The following is a 22071-nucleotide window of genomic DNA, read 5'->3' as shown; positions in this document are numbered from 1 at the left end:
TTAAAACTTTGCTCGTAGATTCATGTGACTGCGCTCCGTGGGATACTATGGATAATAGGTGTCGTTTCCACTTTAAAACCTCACCATGAAGGATAGTTAAATGCTTTGGTGGAAATGTTTCGATTAAGTTGAATGGGATTTGTTGGAGTTTAAAACTATGGAATTACCGATGTATTGGATCTGGGTTTGTGTTCTATTCAATGTGCCCTTGCTGGGATGTTTCGAGCTACACCTTTCGGAGACGTTACAAACTGGGACCGTTTTGGCAAATTTGTCCCTGGGGCCCGGTTGGACTTACAAAATCGACAGGACTTTAACTCCTAAATACATTCAGAACTTTTTACAAGTGGAATGGCAAGAAGGAGCTCTCCGTGTGTACCGAAAAGTGGATTGTGTGCGTTTATTAAGGAACCCGGTGCCTGTCTATATCAGGATAGGGTCGTTGACGTCTGAAAATTTTGTTTTGACACATTTCAATACATTTGTACACGGACAAGACTGTTTTATCAAATACAAGAGAAAGAGCACAATAGGTAAACTCGACATTCACATCAGTTACCTTTCCAAACTGGAAGCAACTTCCTGCTTATCCGCAGGTAATTTGCTTGTGAATGTAACAAAACTTTTGCCTGCCTTTACGCGAAATACCAATTTTTCTGCCTCCTCGTGTACTACTGGGAAAGACTTGAGAGCAGTTTTTAAACATGGCAATCTATTGCTGGACGAAGACTACTGTCTGGGACACGGAGAGGTGCATTTGCATTGTACACTGCGTGCTCTGAGTGACCGGAGCGTCCGCGTCTCCGTGCGCGTGAGTTTGCGGTTGGTGACAGTGGTTGAGGGAGAGACCCATGGGCAGTTATCATCATCACACACCATCCAGATTGTGCCTGGCAAATGGAACCACAGAAAACGTAGAAATGTGAACACACCTCCCCAGTTTCAGCTCCCCAACTACCAGGTGTCTGTTCCTGAGAATGAACCATCAGGGACCCGCGTCATCACACTGAAGGCCACTGATCCGGATGATGGAGAGGCTGGTAGAATAGAGTATGGAATGGAGGCCCTCTTTGACAGCAGATCCAACGACTTTTTTGTAATAAACCCTCAGACAGGTGCTATTACAACAGTGCAGCCTTTAGACAGAGAGGTCAAAGACACACACGTCTTCAAAGTAATGGTAACAGACAACGGCTCCCCGCGGCGCTCAGCCACGTCTTACCTCACCGTGACGGTCAGCGACACCAACGACCACGGGCCGGTGTTCGAGCAGACTGAATACCGGGTAACCATACGGGAGAATGTAGAGGTGGGGTTTGAAGTCATGACCATAAGAGCCACCGACGGAGACGCACCCTCCAACGCCAACATGGTCTATAAAATCGTCAACGGCGACGGAGTGAACGCGGGTTTTGAGATCGACCCGCGCCACGGGCTAGTGAGGATCAGAGAGCGGCCCGACAGAGAGACCATGTCCCAGTACCAGCTAATCGTGGAAGCCAACGACCAGGGGAAAGACCCTGAACCCCGGAGCGCCACGGCCACCGTCAACATCTCTGTAGAGGACGAGAACGACAACTACCCCCAGTTCAGTGAGAAACGTTACGTGGTCCAAATCCCTGAGAACGTGGCCGTCAACTCTAAAGTCACCCAAGTTCAGGCCACGGACAAAGATGAGGGGAACAATGCTAAGGTCCACTACAGCATCATCAGTGGCAACGTAAAGGGACAGTTCTACATCCACTCTCCCACTGGGGTCATTGATGTCATTAATCCCCTGGATTACGAGATGATTAGGGAGTATAATTTACGGATTAAAGCTCAGGATGGTGGCAGGCCTCCGTTGATCAACGGGACTGGGATGGTGGTGGTCCAGGTGGTTGACGTAAATGATAACGCTCCTATGTTCGTCAGCACGCCGTTTCAATCCACTGTGCTGGAGAATGTGGCCATTGGCTACTCAGTAATCCACATCCAGGCTATAGATGCTGATTCTGGGGATAACTCCCGTCTGGAGTACCATCTCACCGACACCTCCCCTGGTTTCCCCTTCACCATCAACAATAGCACTGGGTGGATCACGGTCGCCACGGAGCTCGACAGGGAAACCACCGAGTTCTATACCTTCGGCATGGAAGCAAGGGATTGTGGGATGCCTGCGATGTCATCCTCAGCCAGCGTGAGCATCACGGTCCTAGATGTGAACGACAACATCCCGACCTTCACAGAGAAGGTGTATTCTCTGAAGATAAATGAGGATGCTGTGGTGGGGACCAGTGTGTTGACAGTGACAGCCGTTGACAGGGATGTAAATAGCGTGGTAACCTATCAGATCTCTAGCGGAAACACCAGGAATCGTTTTGCCATCACCAGTCAGAGTGGAGGCGGGCTCATCACCTTGGCGTTACCCTTAGACTACAAACAGGAGCGCCAGTACGTCCTGACGGTAACTGCTTCGGACGGCACACGTTATGACATGGCACAGGTGTTCATCAACGTCACGGACGCCAACACGCACCGTCCCGTGTTCCAGAGCGCCAACTACCAGGTGATGATTAGCGAGGACCGGCCCGTGGGGTCCATTGTGGTCATCATCAGCGCCACCGACGAAGACACGGGTGAAAACGCTCGCATCACGTACATCATGGAGGACAACGTCCCCCAGTTTAAGATCGACCCCGACACGGGCGCCATCACCACCCAGATGGAGATAGACTACGAGGACCAGGCGTCGTACACGCTAGCCATCGTCGCCAGGGACAATGGCATTCCTCAGAAGTCCGATACGACCTATGTGGAGATAATAATCCTGGATGCCAACGACAACACACCTCAGTTCCTACGGGACATGTATCAGGGGACTGTATTTGAGGACGCACCCGTTTACACCAGCGTGCTCCAGATATCTGCCTCCGACAGGGACTCCGGGTCCAACGGAAGGCTGAGCTACACCTTCCAGGGTGGAGATGACGGGGAGGGGGACTTCTTCATCGAGCCCTACTCTGGCATCATCAGAACAGCCAGGAAGTTAGACAGAGAGAACGTGCCTGTGTATACCCTGAAGGCCTTCGCTGTGGATAAGGGGATTCCTCCTCTCAAAGCAGCGGTGGACATCCAGGTGTCTGTGCTGGATATCAACGACAATGCGCCCGTGTTCGAGAAGGACGAACTGTTTATCTACGTGGAGGAGAACAGTCCCGTCGGTTCCGTCGTGGCTCGGATCAGCGCCACCGACCCAGATGAGGGAACCAACGCTCAGATCATGTACCAGATCGTCGAGGGGAACATCCCAGAGGTCTTCAAGCTGGACATCTTCAAAGGCGACCTCACCGCCCTCACGGACCTCGACTACGAGTCCAGAACCGAGTACGTTATTGTGGTCCAGGCCACGTCCGCTCCGCTCGTCAGCCGGGCCACAGTCCACATCCGTTTAGTCGACATCAATGACAACGACCCGGTTCTGCAGAACTTTGAGATTATCTTCAACAACTATGTGACCAACAAGTCCAATAGTTTCCCCTCGGGGATAATCGGGAAGGTACCTGCCCATGACCCAGACGTGTCGGATAAACTCCACTATAGTTTTGAGTCGGGGAATGAGCTGAACCTGCTAGTGCTGAATGCAGTCACTGGGGAACTGAAGCTCAGCAGAGACCTGGATAACAACAGACCTCTAGAGGCCCCCATGACTGTCTCTGTCTCAGGTAAGAGCACCTCAAATGTATACATGCAAACGGGTGATCCACTCATTACCATGTCTTATTATTATTATTATTATTAACTATAATTACCTGTCTTATTACCTAAAGAAAACGCCTTGTTCATAAATCATATTCTTCTCGACTTGTATTTAGAGGTGTAAAAAAGGTCTATTTTCCTGCTGGCAGAGTTGAATAAGTAAGCAAAAGAATTTATTCAAGATGGCTATCTCAGTGGTGATTTGCGTGGTCTGGTATGACCCGAGAGAGTTGAATGAAATGAAGTGAAGAAGCATTTGAAAGTAAGCTATTTTGGGTTTTCCGCTCTTTCCGGTCACCTGAAATAGTTTGCTGCTTGCAGAGTGGAATAAGTGTAAGAAATATATGTGAGAGAGAAAATAGATATTATATCTATCGTCTGGAGCTATGTGTAGTTGACTGCGTGTTCTATGGAAGCAACGCAGAGCTTAGGCCCTAGCCGAAGTGCTGTATATGTTTAGTGAGTGGTAGTTGGAAGGTGTAAGTGTCTGGTTCTACCGTTCTATACTGTTTGTGTGATACTGTATTGTGGTGGTTGCCTGAGTTCATAAAAGGTGCTATTATACCAGGTGCTCTTATTTTTGAACCAATGTTGTTGTTTTTTTCACTGCAGAAATGCGGTTTGCACATATCAACATTGTAGCACGCCAGACACCTTCTTCAAGAAACTCACCTTAGAAGTGAACAGCTTGTGTTGGCCCCTTTTTCACTTAGGTTAGCAGGAATGGCTAAGTGTGATGATCAAAACTGGGGCAAAGTCTGTCTCACGCATTCACACACTGGAATAGTTCTCCGTGCTTTACATAGCCTTAGTCAGCAGGTCGTGCTGGGTGATTTTGCAGCAATTTCATCCTTTTTTTGCTGATTGTGTTGTACAGCCTATACAGTTTAGTGTAATAAAAGTAAGATGGGTTATCTGCATTTGGTCGGTAAGTCACGCAGAAAAAATTTGGGTGAAAGATGTCCTCTTATACAGCAGTATACTTTGTTCTGTTAAATGACACATTACACTAATCCAAACACCCATAGCTCACACCCTCACAGAGACACGGTGGTAGAGGTTATTTCAACTGTAATATAGAGCATTGATGTTATACAGGCCTTCGTATTGACTTGTTTGAGGCAGTAAGTGGGAGAGAGGCATCCTATCCCCATGAGAGAATTGTCATATTGACAGCTGTTTGTCTCTCTGTGAAGGCTTTTTCTTTCAAATCAAGTTCCCCGATATGGCAAACTGCCCAGCACCTTAAGTCTCGCTCTCACTCTCTCAATCCATCTCTTTCTATTTACCAAGAATGAAACCTCCCTATTCCTTTCCTTCTCAACCTCTCTCATAATTAGTTATCTCGGTGACTTGTCTTTTTCGGTGTAACAAAAGACTGTCTGTCCAGAGGCTCGTGGTCACTAGTGGACCTTCTTTCGCATTCGCCGATAACAATTGGGACTCTTGAGATCTCCTTGACAATGCTGACCCCCGGCTGTCCCTCGAGGGGCACCCCTGCCCCCTCCATCACACCATCAGAATAATGCATCTTACACAAACATTCCGACCCCCGACCTCCCTCCTCACTACTCTAGACACACCGTGATGTCAAATGTTAGGTAATCATTAACACTGGTGCTCTGACCTCTCAACCCCAGGCCCAGGGGAGTCTAGGGACAACAGGAGACCAGACTGAGACAGACACCAACAGCCTGCTCCTGGCTTCCTTCATTAATGAAACACCTAGCCCTTCTCTCTCTTTCTCTGTGAGATAATGACATGGCTCAAATTCATTCAGAGCTTTTTTGGAAAATTAAGGCCCAATATTAGGAAACAAATGTTTGTTCCTAAAAACAATGATATTATTAGTTAAATCTGATCTCATGGGCATAGTCGTGGTGGCTACTGATGTGTGAAATTGAACATTGTTTGAATTGGATATCTATCTAAGATGTCTCTTTCTGTCAATTCACCCATTCAAACGAAGCTCTCAAAATCTGTTTAAATTGACCAAATTGTACTTCTCAAAAACAGGGCAAGAACAGAACAGGTGTTTTATTCTACCAACAGAAAGGGATTGAAATGGTTTATCTAACCCTCCTGACAGGCCAGAGGTACTCCCTGCCTGTCAGATATCCCCCAGATAACGCAGGTTAACATTCTAGTCACAACACCACTCTGTCTCTCCCCTTAGAACAACACCGATGAGGCATGGTAGGGGCTGAGTGTTCCCACTGTAATACAATATCTCTTATCTGGCTAGCTCAACATTCAGCAAGCTTTTCCCTCTGAATTTAGCTCTCTCGTTTTATTCACCATAGTCTTAATAAAAGAACCTGCTAGTGCTTGACTTGACTATCTAATGTTGACTGTCTAATGACTATCTCCTCAGGCTTCGGTCCTGATACCTAAAGTCTTTCTAAGGCCCAGTATACAGAGTTCTGTCTGTGTTATATAAGCTGTCTGTTTGTGTGGCCCTCTGGGCATAATAGAGACGAGGGATGGATGGTGTTACTCTTCTGAAGGCCAACTTTGTGAGATGTACCTTAATAATGATTTGGAGTGATTGGTGCTAAATCATCATTTCCACTTTCTCTCTCTCTCTCTCTCTCTCTCTCTCTCTCTCTCTCTCTCTCTCTCTTCTTTTGGAGGTAAGGAGGGAGGGGTGAATGGAGAGAGAGCTTGCAGTGTGCCGCTACATGCACCCACTCCTTCGTTCTCCCTGGGGGCCTTTTAGCTAGCACCGCCTAGGTTTGGCCCTCGACCCCACTCTGTAGGATCTACGTAGTTTTCTCTCCCCATCTCTCGTTCTCTCTACAGTCTCATTTTCTCTTCCTCTTTCTCTCACTTTCTCTGAGGTTTATCTCCATAGCACCCAGAAGAGGTTTACCGTTTCATGTAAGTCCCATAGTCAGATTTCTGGAGGAACCTAAGAGGTTTAATTTGATTTACATGAGGTCACTACTGCAGCAGCATGAATAAGATAAGTTGAGATGTTTTAGTATATTAGGTGCTGAATACGTCTTACAAGAGGTTTGCTAAAGGAAAGGACTAAAGTAAGGAGATGTGTGTGTGGGAAAGAGGAGAGTGTGCCCCCTGTCCAGCTGTGCCAGTGTGTATCCCAGCCCTACCTGTCACAATACTACCACTGCTGCCACTGACTGCACTCAACCAGCTGCAACAGAGAGAGGGTGTTATTGGTGTGGCGGAGCTCCTTCCTTTGTTTACACACAACCTCTGACCCCGAACTCTGATGGATGTCCTAACAATGTCCGGAGAGGCTTGTAGAGATGAATCACTACCTATACAGGTGCTGCCTCGAGCAACATTGGCCTGGTCCCAGATCTGTTTGTGCTGTACTGCCAACTCCTTGTGACCATAAGTGTTGGCTATACAGCACACACCGATCTTGGACCAGGCTTTAGTTTAGAATGAAGATAGACACATGACAGATTGGATCTGTCTGTTTGGAGATTGATGGTTTTGTTGACATTTCGTGTGATGTAAGTCATCCTCTATTCATAGACCAGATTGTGTTTACATGTTTATGTGCGTGATGTGGTGGTATATTAGTCTTGGCACTGAAAGTAACTGATATTAGCAAAGCAACTCCCTGATCATTCCTAAGACATTACAAACTTCTCTCTCCGCTCTTGTCCTCCCTTCCTTCTATAACTCTCTATAATCTCTCTCTTTCTCTCTCTCTCAGTGCATGCTGGGAGTTTGAGTGTTTGGTGTAGAGGGCTCTGCCCTATCTTCTTTTCTTGATTCTGTTCTTGGTCTTTCTTTCAATTTTATTTTCTATGGTGGAGGGTAAATGCACTTTGTTTTAGTGGAATCCACAGGTTTTTTCAAAGTTAGGGTGGAAGAGGACAGAGTTAATTTCCTGGGGTTTGGAAGGTGTGGTGTGCGCGATGGCTTCTCAGCCTAGCGCGGAGGAGACGCTGTCGATACGGCATGGATTCAGGTGTGTTCCTGAGAATGGAGTTAAAGAGGTTCTGCTCGCAGTCGGGAAAACAGGTAGGAGCTGAATTTATACATTCCGCTTCCAGAATGAACAAAGCTGTGGTTGTGTTCATGAAAAGAGCAAATTTGGTTGGTAGGCTAATTGCTAGTGCAATATTTGTAAGGGGTGTGTTGGTGCCAATTCTACCTCTTCCATTTCGACAAAGGTGGTAGTTGCAAATTTGCCTCTGTTTATTACGGATGATCAAATCAGGAAAGAGCTGAGTCGTTTTGGTAAGTTTGCTAGCGGTTTTCGTGTACTGTCAGCAGGCTTTCGGGCAGATGCCGTTAAGCACGTTGTTTCGTTCCGGAGGCAAGTGTTTATGTTTCTGAACAACAATGAGCAACAGTTAAATGTGCATTTTAAAGTGAGGCATGGGGGGTGGCTCTATGCAGAGTTTGCCAGCACAGATAGTCTATGGTGTTTTGAGTGTGGGGATTTGGGGCATAAGAGCTTTGCATGACAACATAAAGGCCGTAGACAAGGTGAGGGTACAAGCGCCAGTGGGGGATATCGAGGTCAACACACAGGGGGCAATGAGATGCAGACAGCAGAGGGTGTGTCTAGTCATGCCAGGGATGGTGGTGTAGATGATGCTAGGTCAAGTCATGCTATGGATGGGTCTGGATCTAGTCATGCCAGGGATGGTGGTGTAGTTGAGACTGGGTCAAGTCATGCTATGGATGGGTCTGGGTCTAGTCATGCCAGGGATGGTGGTGTAGTTGAGGCTGGGTCAAGTCATGCTATGGATGGGTCTGGGTCTAGTCATGCTATGGATGGGTCTGGGTCTAGTCATGCTATGGATGGGTCTGGGTCTAGTCATGCAAGGGATGGTGGTGTAGCTGATGCTGGGTCTAGTCATGCTATGAATGGTGGTGTAGCTGAGGCTGGGTCTAGTCAGGATAGAGATGGTGGTGTAGATGAGGCTGGGTCTTGTCATGCTATGGATGGTGGTGTAGATGAGGCTGGGTCTAGTCATGCTATGGATGGTGGTGTAGATGAGGCTGGGTCTAGTCATGCTATGAATGGTGGTGTAGATGAGGCTGGGTCTAGTCAGGATAGAGATGGTGGTGTAGACGAGGCTGGGTCTTGTCATGCTATGGATGGTGGTGTAGATGAGGCTGGGTATAGTCATGCTATGGATGGTGGTGTAGATGAGGCTGGGTCTAGTCATGCTATGGATGGTGGTGTAGATGAGGCTGGGTCTAGTCATGCTATGGATGGGTCTGGGTCTAGTCATGCCAGGGATGGTGATGTAGATGAGGATGGGTCTAGTCATGCTATGGATGGTTGTGTAGATGAGGCTGAGTCTAGTCATGCTATGGATGGTGGTGTAGATGAGGCTGGGTCTAGTCAGGCTAGAGATGGTGGGGTAGCTGAGGATGGGTCTCGTCATGCTATGGATGGTGGTGTAGATGGTGGTGTAGAGGAGGCTGGGTCTCGTCATGCTATGGATGGTGGTGTAGATGAGGCTGGGTCAAGTCATGCTATGGATGGTGGTGTAGATGAGGCTGGGTCTAGTCATGCTATGGATGGGTCTGGGTCTAGTCATGCCAGGGATGGTGGTGGAGCTGAGGCTGGGTCAAGTCATGCTATGGATGGTGGTGTAGATGAGGCTGGGTCTAGTCATGCTATGGATGGTGGTGTAGATGAGGCTGGGTCTTGTCATGCTATGGATGGTGGTGTAGATGAGGCTGGGTCTAGTCATGCTATGGATGGTGGTGTAGATGAGGCTGGGTCTAGTCATGCTATGGATGGTGGTGTAGATGAGGCTGGGTCAAGTCATGCTATGGATGGTGGTGTAGATGAGGCTGGGTCTAGTCATGCTATGGATGGTGGTGTAGATGAGGCTGGGTCTTGTCATGCTATGGATGGTGGTGTAGATGAGGCTGGGTCTAGTCATGCTATAGATGGTGGTGTAGATGAGGCTGGGTCTAGTCAGGCTATAGATGGTGGTGGAGCTGAGGATGGGTCAAGTCATGCTATGGATGGTGGTGTAGATGAGGCTGGGTCAAGTCATGCTATGGATGGTGGTGTAGATGAGGCTGGGTCTAGTCAGGCTATGAATGGTGGTGTAGAAGAGGCTGGGTCTAGGTAAGCCTAGAGATGGTGGTGTAGTTGAGGCTGGGTCTAGTCATGCTATGGATGGTGGTGTAGATGAGGCTGGGTCTAGTCATGCTATGGATGGGTCTGGGTCTAGTCATGCCAGGGATGGTGATGTAGATGAGGATGGGTCTAGTCATGCTATGGATGGTTGTGTAGATGGGTCTGGGTCTAGTCATGCCAGGGATGGTGATGTAGATGAGGATGGGTCTAGTCATGCTATGGATGGTTGTGTAGATGAGGCTGGGTCTAGTCAGGCTAGAGATTGTGGGGTAGCTGAGGATGGGTCTCGTCATGTTATCGATGGTGGTGTAGATGAGGCTGGGTCTCGTCATGCTATGGATGGTGGTGTAGATGAGACTGGGTCAAGTCATGCTATGGATGGTGGTGTAGATGAGGCTGGGTCTAGTCATGCTATGGATGGGTCTGGGTCTAGTCATGCCAGGGATGGTGGTGGAGCTGAGGCTGGGTCAAGTCATGCTATGGATGGTGGTATAGATGAGGCTGGGTCAAGTCATGCTATGGATGGTGGTGTAGATGAGGCTGGGTCTAGTCATGCTATGGATGGTGGTGTAGATGAGGCTGGGTCTTGTCATGCTATGGATGGTGGTGTAGATGAGGCTGGGTCTTGTCATGCTATGGATGGTGGTGTAGATGAGGCTGGGTCTTGTCATGCTATAGATGGTGGTGTAGATGAGGCTGGGTCTAGTCAGGCTATAGATGGTGGTGTAGATGAGGCTGGGTCTAGTCAGGCTATGGATGGTGGTGTAGATGAGGCTGGGTCTAGTCATGCTATGGATGGTGGTGTAGATGAGGCTGGGTCTAGTCAGGCTAGAGATGGTGGTGTAGCTGAGGCTGGGTCTAGTCATGCTATGGATGGTGGTGTAGATGAGGCTGGGTCTAGTCATGCTATGGATGGTGGTGTAGATGAGGCTGGGTCTAGTCATGCTATGGATGGTGGTGTAGATGAGGCTGGGTCTGGTCATGCTATGGATGGTGGTGTAGATGAGGCTGGGTCTGGTCAGGTTATGCTTGTGGATGAGGATGGGTCTTGTTATGCTATGGATGGTGGTGTAGCTGAGGCTGGGTCTGTCATGCTATGGATGGTGGTGTAGATGAGGCTGGGTCTAGTCATGCTATAGATGGTGGTGTAGATGAGGCTGGGTCTAGTCAGGGTATGGATGGTGGTGTAGATGAGATTGGGTCTAGTCATGCTTTAGATGGTGGTGTAGATGAGGCTGGGTCTAGTCAGGCTAGAGATGGTCGGGTAGCTGAGGCTGGGTCTAGTCATGCTATGGATGGTGGTGTAGATGAGGCTGGGTCTAGTCATGCAATGGATGGTGATGTAGATGAGGATGGGTCTAGTCATGCTATCGATGGTGGTGTAGATGAGGCTGGGTTTCGTCATGCTATGGAGGGTGGTGGAGCTGAGGCTGGGTCTAGTCATGCTATGGATGGTGGGGTAGCTGAGGCTGGGTCTCGTCAGGCTATGGATGGTGGTGTAGATGAGGCTGGGTCTAGTCATTCTATGGATGGTGGTGTAGATGAGGCTGGGTCTAGTCATGCTATAGATGGTGGTGTAGATGAGGCTGGGTCAAGTCATGCTATGGATGGTTGTGTAGATGAGGCTGGGTCTAGTCATTCTATGGATGGTGGTGTAGATGAGGCTGGGTCTAGTCAGGGTATCGATGGTGGTGTAGATGAGGCTGAGTCTAGTCATGCTATGGATGGTGGTGTAGATGAGGCTGGGTCTGGTCATGCTATAGATGGTGTTGTAGATGAGGCTGGGTCCAGTCATTCTATGGATGGTGGTGTAGATGAGGCTGGGCCTCGTCAGGTTATGGTTGTGGATGTGTCTTGTTATGCTATGGATGGTGGTGTAGCTGAGGCTGGGTCTAGTCAGTTTATGGTTGTGGATGAGGATGGGTCTAGTCATGATATGGATGGTGGTGTAGATGAGGCTGGGTCTAGTCATGCTATGGATGGTGATGTAGATGAGGGTGGGTCTTGTCAGGCTTGAGATGGTGGGGTAGCTGAGGCTGGGTCTATATCAAATCGAAAATCAAATCAAATTTTATTTGTCACATACACATGTTTAGCAGATGTTAATGCGATGTAGCGAAATGCTTGTGCTTCTGGTTCCGATGGTGGTGTAATGCAGTAATAACCAACAAGTAATCTAACTAACAATCCCAAAACTACTGTTTTATACACAAGATTAAGGGGATAAAGAATATGTACATAAAGATATATGACTGAGTGATGGTACAGAGCAGCATAGGCAAGATACAGTAGATGGTATCGAGTACAGTATATACATATGAGTATGTAAACAAAGTGGCATAGTTAAAGTGGCTAGTGATACATGTATTACATAAGGATGCAGTAGATGATATAGAATACAGTATATACGTATACATATGAGATGAATAATGTAGGGTATGTAAACATTATATTTGGTAGCATTGTTTAAAGTGCTATTCATGGTGGTGTAGCTGAGGCTGAGTCTGGTCATGCTATGGATGGTGGTGTAGCTGAGGCTGGGTCTAGTCAGGCTATGGATGGTGGTGTAGATGAGGCTGGGTCTAGTCATGCTATGGATGGTGATGTAGATGAGGATGGGTCCAGTCATGCTATAGATGGTGATGTAGATGAGGCTGGGTCCAGTCAGGCTATAGATGGTGTTGTAGATGAGGCTGGGTCTAGTCATGCTATGGATGGTGATGTAGATGAGGATGGGTCCAGTCATGCTATAGATGGTGATGTAGATGAGGCTGGGTCCAGTCATGCCAGGGATGGTGGTGTAGCTGAGGCTGGATCTAGTCAGGCTATGAATGGTGGTGTAGATGAGGCTGGGTCTAGTCATGCTAGAGATGGTGGTGTAGATGAGGCTGGGTCTAGTCATGCTATGGATGGTTGTGTAGATGAGGCTGGGTCTAGTCATTCTATGGATGGTGGTGTAGATGAGGCTGGGTCTAGTCAGGCTATCGATGGTGGTGTAGATGAGGCTGGGTCTAGTCATGCTATGGATGGTGGTGTAGATGAGGCTGGGTCTGGTCATGCTATAGATGGTGGTGTAGATGAGGCTGGGTCCAGTCATTCTATGGATGGTGGTGTAGATGAGGCTGGGTCTCGTCAGGTTATGGTTGTGGATGAGGCTGGGTCTTGTTATGCTATGGATGGTGGTGTAGCTGAGGCTGGGTCTAGTCATGCTATGGAGGGTGGTGGAGCTGAGGCTGGGTCTAGTCATGCTATGGATGGTGGGGTAGCTGAGGCTGGGTCTCGTCAGGCTATGGATGGTGGTGTAGATGAGGCTGGGTCTAGTCATTCTATGGATGGTGGTGTAGATGAGGCTGGGTCTAGTCATGCTATGGATGGTGGTGTAGATGAGGCTGGGTCTAGTCATTCTATGGATGGTGGTGTAGATGAGGCTGGGTCTAGTCAGGGTATCGATGGTGGTGTAGATGAGGCTGGGTCTAGTCTAGTCATGCTATGGATGGTGGTGTAGATGAGGTCTGGGTCTAGTCATGCTATGGATGGTGGTGTAGATGAGGATGGGTCTAGTCATGCTATGGATGGTGTTGTGTAGATGAGGCTGGGTCTAGTCAGGCTAGAGATTGTGGGGTAGATGAGGATGGGTCTCGTCATGTTATGATGGTGGTGTAGATGAGGCTGGGTCTCGTCATGCTATGGATGGTGGTGTAGATGAGGCTGGGTCTAGTCATGCTATGGATGGTGGTGTAGATGAGGCTGGGTCTAGTCATGCTATGGATGGGTCTGGGTCTAGTCATGCCAGGGATGGTGGTGGAGCTGAGGCTGGGTCAGTCATGCTATGGATGGTGGTATAGATGAGGCTGGGTCAAGTCATGCTATGGATGGTGGTGTAGATGAGGCTGGGTCTAGTCATGCTATGGATGGTGGTGTAGATGAGGCTGGGTCTTGTCATGCTATGGATGGTGGTGTAGATGAGGCTGGGTCTAGTCAGGCTAGAGATGGTGGTGTAGATGAGGCTGGGTCTAGTCAGGCTATGGATGGTGGTGTAGATGAGGCTGGGTCTAGTCATGCTTTGGATGGTGGTGTAGATGAGGCTGGGTCTAGTCAGGCTAGAGATGGTGGGGTAGCTGAGGCTGGGTCTAGTCATGCTATGGATGGTGGTGTAGATGAGGCTGGGTCTAGTCATGCTATGGATGGTGGTGTAGATGAGGCTGGGTCTAGTCATGCTATGGATGGTGGTGTAGATGAGGCTGGGTCTGGTCAGGCTTGAGATGGTGGTGTAGATGAGGCTGGGTCTGGTCAGGTTATGCTTGTGGATGAGGATGGGTCTTGTTATGCTATGGATGGTGGTGTAGCTGAGGCTGGGTCTGTCATGCTATGGATGGTGGTGTAGATGAGGCTGGGTCTAGTCATGCTATAGATGGTGGTGTAGATGAGGCTGGGTCTAGTCAGGGTATGGATGGTGGTGTAGATGAGATTGGGTCTAGTCATGCTTTAGATGGTGGTGTAGATGAGGCTGGGTCTAGTCAGGCTAGAGATGGTGGTGTAGCTGAGGCTGGGTCTAGTCATGCTATGGATGGTGGTGTAGATGAGGCTGGGTCTAGTCATGCTATGGATGGTGATGTAGATGAGGATGGGTCTAGTCATGCTATGGATGGTGGTGTAGATGAGGCTGGGTCTAGTCATGCTATGGATGGTGGTGTAGATGAGGCTGGGTCTAGTCATGCTATGGATGGTGGTGTAGATGAGGCTGGGTCTGGTCAGGCTGGAGATGGTGGTGTTGATGAGGCTGGGTCTAGTCATGCTATGGATGGTGGTGTAGATGAGGCTGGGTCTAGTCATGCTATGGATGGTGGTGTAGATGAGGCTGGGTCTAGTCATGCTATGGATGGTTGTGTAGATGAGGCTGGGTCTAGTCATTCTATGGATGGTGGTGTAGATGAGGCTGGGTCTAGTCAGGCTATCGATGGTGGTGTAGATGAGGCTGGGTCTAGTCATGCTATGGATGGTGGTGTAGATGAGGCTGGGTCTGGTCATGCTATAGATGGTGGTGTAGATGAGGCTGGGTCCAGTCATTCTATGGATGGTGGTGTAGATGAGGCTGGGCCTCGTCAGGTTATGGTTGTGGATGTGTCTTGTTATGCTATGGATGGTGGTGTAGCTGAGGCTGGGTCTAGTCAGTTTATGGTTGTGGATGAGGATGGGTCCAGTCATGCTATGGATGGTGGTGTAGATGAGGATGGGTCTAGTCATGCTATGGATGGTGGTGTAGATGAGGCTGGGTCTAGTCAGGCTATAGATGGTGTTGTAGATGAGGCTGGGTCTAGTCATGCTATGGATGGTGATGTAGATGAGGATGGGTCCAGTCATGCTATAGATGGTGATGTAGATGAGGCTGGGTCCAGTCATGCCAGGGATGGTGGTGTAGCTGAGGCTGGATCTAGTCAGGCTATGAATGGTGGTGTAGATGAGGCTGGGTCTAGTCATGCTAGAGATGGTTGTGTAGATGAGGCTGGGTCTAGTCATTCTATGGATGGTGGTGTAGATGAGGCTGGGTCTAGTCAGGCTATCGATGGTGGTGTAGATGAGGCTGAGTCTAGTCATGCTATGGATGGTGGTGTAGATGAGGCTGGGTCTGGTCATGCTATAGATGGTGTTGTAGATGAGGCTGGGTCCAGTCATTCTATGGATGGTGGTGTAGATGAGGCTGGGTCTCGTCAGGTTATGGTTGTGGATGTGTCTTGTTATGCTATGGATGGTGGTGTAGCTGAGGCTGGGTCTAGTCAGTTTATGGTTGTGGATGAGGATGGGTCTAGTCATGATATGGATGGTGGTGTAGATGAGGCTGGGTCTAGTCATGCTATGGATGGTGATGTAGATGAGGGTGGGTCTTGTCAGGCTTGAGATGGTGGGGTAGCTGAGGCTGGGTCTATATCAAATCGAAAATCAAATCAAATTTTATTTGTCACATACACATGTTTAGCAGATGTTAATGCGAGTGTAGCGAAATGCTTGTGCTTCTGGTTCCGACAATGCAGTAATAACCAACAAGTAATCTAACTAACCATCCCAAAACTACTGTTTTATACACAAGATTAAGGGGATAAAGAATATGTACATAAAGATATATGACTGAGTGATGGTACAGAGCAGCATAGGCAAGATACAGTAGATGGTATGAGGCTGTACAGTATATACATATGAGTATGTAAACAAAGTGGCATAGTTAAAGTGGCTAGTGATACATGTATTACATAAGGATGCAGTAGATGATATAGAATACAGTATATACGTATACATATGAGATGAATAATGTAGGGTATGTAAACATTATATTTGGTAGCATTGTTTAAAGTGCTATTCATGGTGGTGTAGCTGAGGCTGAGTCTGGTCATGCTATGGATGGTGGTGTAGCTGAGGCTGGGTCTAGTCAGGCTATGGATGGTGGTGTAGATGAGGCTGGGTCTTGTCATGCTATGGATGGTGGTGTCGCTGAGGCTGGGTCTTGTCAATCTAGAGATGGTGGTGTAGCTGAGGCTGGGTCTAGTCATGCTATGGATGGTGGTGTGGCTGAGGCTGGGTCTAGTCATGCTATGGATGGTGGTGTAGCTGAGGCTGGGTCTAGTCATGCTATGGATGGTGATGAGGATAGGTCTAGTCATGCTATGGATGGTGGTGTAGATGAGGCTGAGTCTAGTCATGCTTGTTGATGGTGGTGTAGATGAGGCTGGGTCTAGTCAGTCTAGAGATGGTGGTGTAGCTGAGGCTGGGTCTAGTCAGGCTAGAGATGGTGGTGTGGCTGAGGCTGGGTCTAGTCATGCTATGGATGGTGGTGTAGCTGAGGCTGGGTCTAGTCAGGCTATGGATGGTGATGAGGATAGGTCTAGTCATGCTTGTTGATGGTGGTGTAGATGAGGCTGGGTCTAGTCAGGCTAGAGATGGTGGTGTAGCTGAGGCTGGGTCTAGTCAGGCTAGAGATGGTGGGGTAGCTGAGGCTGGGTCTTGTCATGCTATGGATGGTGGTATTGATGAGGCTGGGTCTTGTCAATCTAGAGATGGTGGTGTAGCTGAGGCTGGGTCTTGTCATGCTATGGATGGTGGTGTAGATGAGTCTGGGTCTAGTCAGGTTATGCTTGTGGATGAGTAGAGTATTGAGGGGAAGTGTAAGAGACTGGAGGGGAGGAGGAGGGTGTCAGGCGGAAAAGGAAAAAGGGGGAGAAGAAAGGAGGTGGGAGGGGAGAGGCTGGTGTGGTCAAGGGGGGGGGGTTGAGTTTTTTTCTTTCTGTCTCCTCTTCAATTGGTCCGGAGCGGACAACCAGTCAAGCAGAGGGGTCAAAGTACACATTGAGGGAACTGACAGGATGCCTGAATTAGACCAAGGGGAAAAAAGTTATCCTTGAAGCCTTTTTTTCTGATCCGAGAAAGTTTGTAATATCAGTACAACATGCTATGAAAAATTAGGGGCATGGTGTCCTCTCACCCAGGAAGCGGTTTCGGTTGAGCAAGTGGGTCACAACAGTGCGTAAGGGTCTACCTTTAGATGTATAGTTTATTTCTGGCACTGGGGCTTTTGAGCTTTGCTATTGGTCTCTTTCTTTGCTGTCTTTCTCCCACTTCTTATGGAGACTCTTCGAGTAGGCACGCTCTATATAAATGGCACCAGAGATGTGTGTCGGGTGAATATGTAATATAAAAAACGTGCAGTTGTTTCTGCAGGAGACACACAGTGATGTGGTGAATGAAGTTGATTGTGGACCCTGGTGGAAAGGGGCAAGTATGTTGAGCCATGGGACAAAGTTTAGTGCAGGGGTGGCAGGCTGAGTCCTTTTTTTTACTGGGTCTGTCTGTAAAACTTTGCTCCTCAAAGGAGGTGGGTAGGCTACTTGTTGTAAAAGCAGAAATTAACAACATGGGTTTTGTCTTTATAAATGTGTATGCGCCTAACACGGGGAGAGAGGGGGGATCTATTTGGGTGTCTTAGACAGGTAGCGCCTGATGAGACGCTGGTGGTCGGCGGGGACTGGAACTGTACAATGGATTTTACGAAAGGCAGAAATGGGGAGGAGCCTCATTCAGGGTCAGTGGGAGTGTTAAGGGACATCATTAATCCGTTCGACCTAGAGGATGTTTGGAGAACTAGACATCCCGACACAAGACAGTATACATGGGGGAAGGTCTTTGGGGCTCGGGTGAGTGCAGCCCGACTTCAACGTTTTTACTTGTCCAGGAATCCGAGCAATAGGCTGTTGGGCGCTACCATTCTCCAGGCGGGTTTTTCAGATCACCACATAACCATGGCTCGACTGTCTATTTCACCAGGGCCCAGGCAGGCCTATTGGAAGTTTAATGTAAAGCTCTTACAAGATGCCACTTTTTGCTTAGGTTTCCAGACCTTTTGGGAAAGGTGGGGTCAGCAAAGAGAGGAGTATGAGTCTCTGAGTCAATGGTGGGATGTGGGGAAAGTCCAAATTCGGCTTTTCTGTCAACAGTATACAGCTCTCTCATCCTCAGAGGCTAGGAGAGTATTGGGGGAACTAGAGTGTAGTATTAGTGAGATGGTGGGGCAATGTAGGCCTCCAGACTAATTTAGCTGAATTACGTAGGGAACTGGGTTGTCTTTTCCTGGTGAAAGCAAAGAGAGCACTTGTAAGAGCTAGGTTCTCCATGCTCAAGGAGATGGATGCTCCCATCACCTTCTTCTTTGGTTTGGAAAGACAGAGCAGTGAAGCCAAGGTTAATGGACATTCCTCTGTTGTCCCATGAACTGGCAGAGGCAGTAACCCAGATGTCCCCCGGTCGTGCACTGGGGGTCGATGGACTCCCAGTGGAGTTTTCTAAATAAAATAAAAATTCTGGGGAGATTTGCCGATGAGGTTGCCGTCGTGCGGCTCTGACTCTCCTGCCCAAAAAGGGGACTTGTGTGAACTGGAGGCCCGGGGCATTGCTCTGTGCGGGCCACAAGGTATTTGCCAAGGTCCTCTCGAACAGACTGAAGTCCCAGCTGGATTCGATAGTACACAAGGACCAAACATATTGTGTACCGGGACGCTCAATTACGGACAACTTGTTCTTAATCAGGGACATGTTGGACTTGTCGAGAGGTTCTAATGTGAACTTTGGACTGGTCTCTTTAGATCAAGAGAAGGCTTTTGATAGAGTGGACCATGAGTATCTGTTTAATGTGATGTTTGGGTTTGGGAAGTTTCTTGACCTGTGTGAAGCTGTTGTATGCTGGGGCATCATGTATGGTCAAGGTGGGATTCGGGCTCGGCAGGCCAGTCTGGGTGAGACGGGGCATTACACAAGGATGCCCTCTATCGGAGCAGTTATACACTAGCCATTGAGCCTTTTATGGGCCTGCTATGCAGTAGACTGCAGGGAGTGTGCTGGACAGGCATGGGTGTGGTGACAGTCATAGCAGTGTCAGCGTATGCAGATGACGCTTCTGTGATGGTCAAGGATATGAAGGCACTAGAGAATAGTCTGAAGGTGTACGTGGGAGCTTCGTCAGGTAAACTGGGGCAAGAGTAAAGCTCTGTTATGTGGGGCATGGGGGAATAGGGCCCCTCTGCTTCCAAGGGGTTTGCAGTGGGATTGTGAAGGGCTTAACATGTTGGGGGTGTACCTGGGCTTGGAGATGTGGGTCAGGAAGAACTGGGAGGGGCTGTCACAGGCAGTGGTGTCAAGACTGGCCAGGCGGAAGTGGCTCCTGTCCCAAGTGTCATATAGAGGGAGGGTGCTGATAATCAATAACCTGGTGGCATCTTCCCTGTGGCATAAACTGGCTGTCCTCAACTGCTCGCAGACCTGCAACGCAAGCTGGTCGGCTTTTTCTGGTTGGGCCATCACTGGCTGTGGGCAGCAGTGTTGTACATGACCGTCCACGAAGGAGGACAGGGCCTGGTGGAACTGGAGAGCAGGGTGGCTGCATACCGACTAAAGGCGGCGCAGAGACTGCTGAACAATACTGATGTTGGTTGGAGGGAACCAGCATGTGGACTGCTGAAGTGAGCTGGCGGATTAGGGTTGGGATTTTTACTCTGCAGTGCTGAGGGCCTGGCAGCTGCTAAGGTCAACACGAGAAGGGGGGTGTGGAGCCTGGGCTGTGGGTGGAGCCTATCTTCCACAACCCAGCCATTCTTTTGAGATCGGTTCAGTCAGCCACCCTGCAGAGGTGACTGATGGTTGCGGGCTTACTAAGACTGGGTGACCTGCGACTGCTGGAAAAGGAGAGGTGGAAAACCCTGGACGTCCTGGCACAACAAACAGGAAAGACTCTTAGGCTGCTGGAGAGATTCATGGAGGAGGTCCAGGAGGCACTGTCTGAGCCGGTAAGGGGGGGTGTTTGAGCGACCGAAGGGGGAGGGGCCACCAATGTTTCTGCCACTGCAGGTGACGGCAGAGACTGGGGACTGGCAAGGGGGTCTGGAGGACATGTTCAAATCTAACACTCTGAGCCTGGGGGAGTTTGGGGAGGTGGGAGGTAAAGCCCTCTACAACCTCTGCATCAAGGTGAGGAACATTACGAGCCTACCAGGATTGAAGGCACATCAGTGGCAGGGGGTATGTGGGGAGGAGAGTATGGTGGGTTTTAGATGGAGGGGGCTCTACAAGCCCCCAGCACCAAAGAGGTCAAGGGACCCCCAGTGGAGGGTCCCACATGGAGCCCTGGCCACTAACAGCTGGTTGGCACGGGTTGAACCAGGAGTCGGGCTGGGGTGTCCTTTCTGTGTTATGAGAGAACACTGTCATTCATGTGTTTTCTGTGTGCACCAGGTTAATGCCATTAATGTCTCTGTTGGAATGTCTGTGTGAGAGGTTGGGGGTGGGTTTTACTGTTGGGATGTTTATAATGGGGTACAGGTATTCAAATAAGGAAAAGGCCAAATATGTTTTGTTGAATTTTCTCTTTGCCCAGGCAAAGTTGGCTATTTGGATAACAAGGTGGGGGAATAGCAGACCCTTTACTATTATTTAATGGGATGGTCTCTGCATGCCTTAGGTTAGAATTTGAGTTCTGTAAAATAAAAAAGTGTGGAGATGTTTCAGGAGATATGGTGTGTTGGGGGGCTGTCTGTACAGCTGGGGAAGATGTATTGGATATACGGTTATAGAAGTTGAGTTTTCTGTTTGTTATTGTGATATGTGGTGTTTTGTATCGTGTGGCAGAGGGAAAGGTGAGTATGGTACATGTATGCAGTACAGGATATATTTTGGTGTTTTATTTTAAAGGGGGTGGTGGTGAGGTTAAAATACAATTAGAATGTTTCAATAAAGAAACATTCTAATTGTATTCAAACCTGGTTTGGAGGCTATGTCTGTCCTTGGTGTCTATAGAAACTGTTATTAGATTACAGGAACAGTCTGGGTCTCATACACACACAGGCACATTGCTCTGAAACTCGCAGACTTTGAACAAAACACCAGGCTATGCCTAGAATCCCCACAGCAGCCAAGGGAAGAAATACAGCTCCCCATAACTCGCTGGTTGGAACCAAGCCAAGAGTATTTCAGTCCTCGTATTTCATCGTTACAATATTACATTTGATTAACTTAAACAGAACTAAATAAGTATAATGCATTCAGAAAGTATTTAGACCCCCTTTTCCACATTTTGTTACGCCACAGCCTTATTCTAAAATGTATTAAATTGTTTTTTTCCCTCAACAATCTACACACAATAACCCATAATGACAAAGCAAAAACATATGTAAATATTACATTTACATAATTATTCAGACATAATTAATGGGGAGCATCGCAGCACAGATCCTGACTAGTCTCCCAGTCCCAGCCGCTATAAAACATCCCCACAGCATGATGCTGCTACCCCTATGCTTCATAATAGGGTTGGTCCCAGGTTTCCTCCAGATGTGATGCTTGGATTCAGGCCAAAGAGTTCAATCTAGCTTTTATCAGACCAGAGAACCTTGTTTCTCATGGTCTGAGAGTCCTTTAGGTGCCTTTTGGCAAACTCCAAGTGGGCTGTCATGTGCCTTTTACTGAGGAGAGCCTTCCGTCTGACCACTCTACCATAAAGGCCTGATTGGTGGAGTGCTGCAGAGATGGTTGTCCTTCTGGTGGTTGTCCCATCTCCACATAGGAACTCTGGCCCTCTGTCAGAGTGACCATCGGATTCTTGTTCACCTCCCTGACCAAGGCCCTTCTCCCCCGATTACTCAGTTTGGCCGGGTGGCCAGCTCTAGGAAAAGTCTTGGTGGTTCCAAACTTCTTCCATTTAAGAGTGA

The 22071-nt window shown here is 48.5% G+C and overlaps 1 protein-coding gene across 1 annotated transcript in view; it reads left to right on the top strand.

The window, feature by feature from the left end:
- The window catches only part of celsr1a (cadherin EGF LAG seven-pass G-type receptor 1a), a 126884-nt gene continuing 104813 nt past the window's right edge, over positions 1–22071 (top strand). Inside the window, 1 exon segment of the mRNA XM_064938242.1 lies at positions 1–3704. Within this exon segment, the coding sequence (XP_064794314.1) occupies positions 158–3704 (3547 nt within the window). The 5' untranslated portion in view covers positions 1–157.

Source organism: Oncorhynchus masou, chromosome 26, assembly GCF_036934945.1.
Source record: "Oncorhynchus masou masou isolate Uvic2021 chromosome 26, UVic_Omas_1.1, whole genome shotgun sequence".
Taxonomy (NCBI): Eukaryota; Metazoa; Chordata; class Actinopteri; order Salmoniformes; family Salmonidae; genus Oncorhynchus; species Oncorhynchus masou.
The sequence above is the reverse complement of the archived record's forward strand: the minus strand, read 5'-3'. Positions and strand labels throughout refer to the sequence as shown.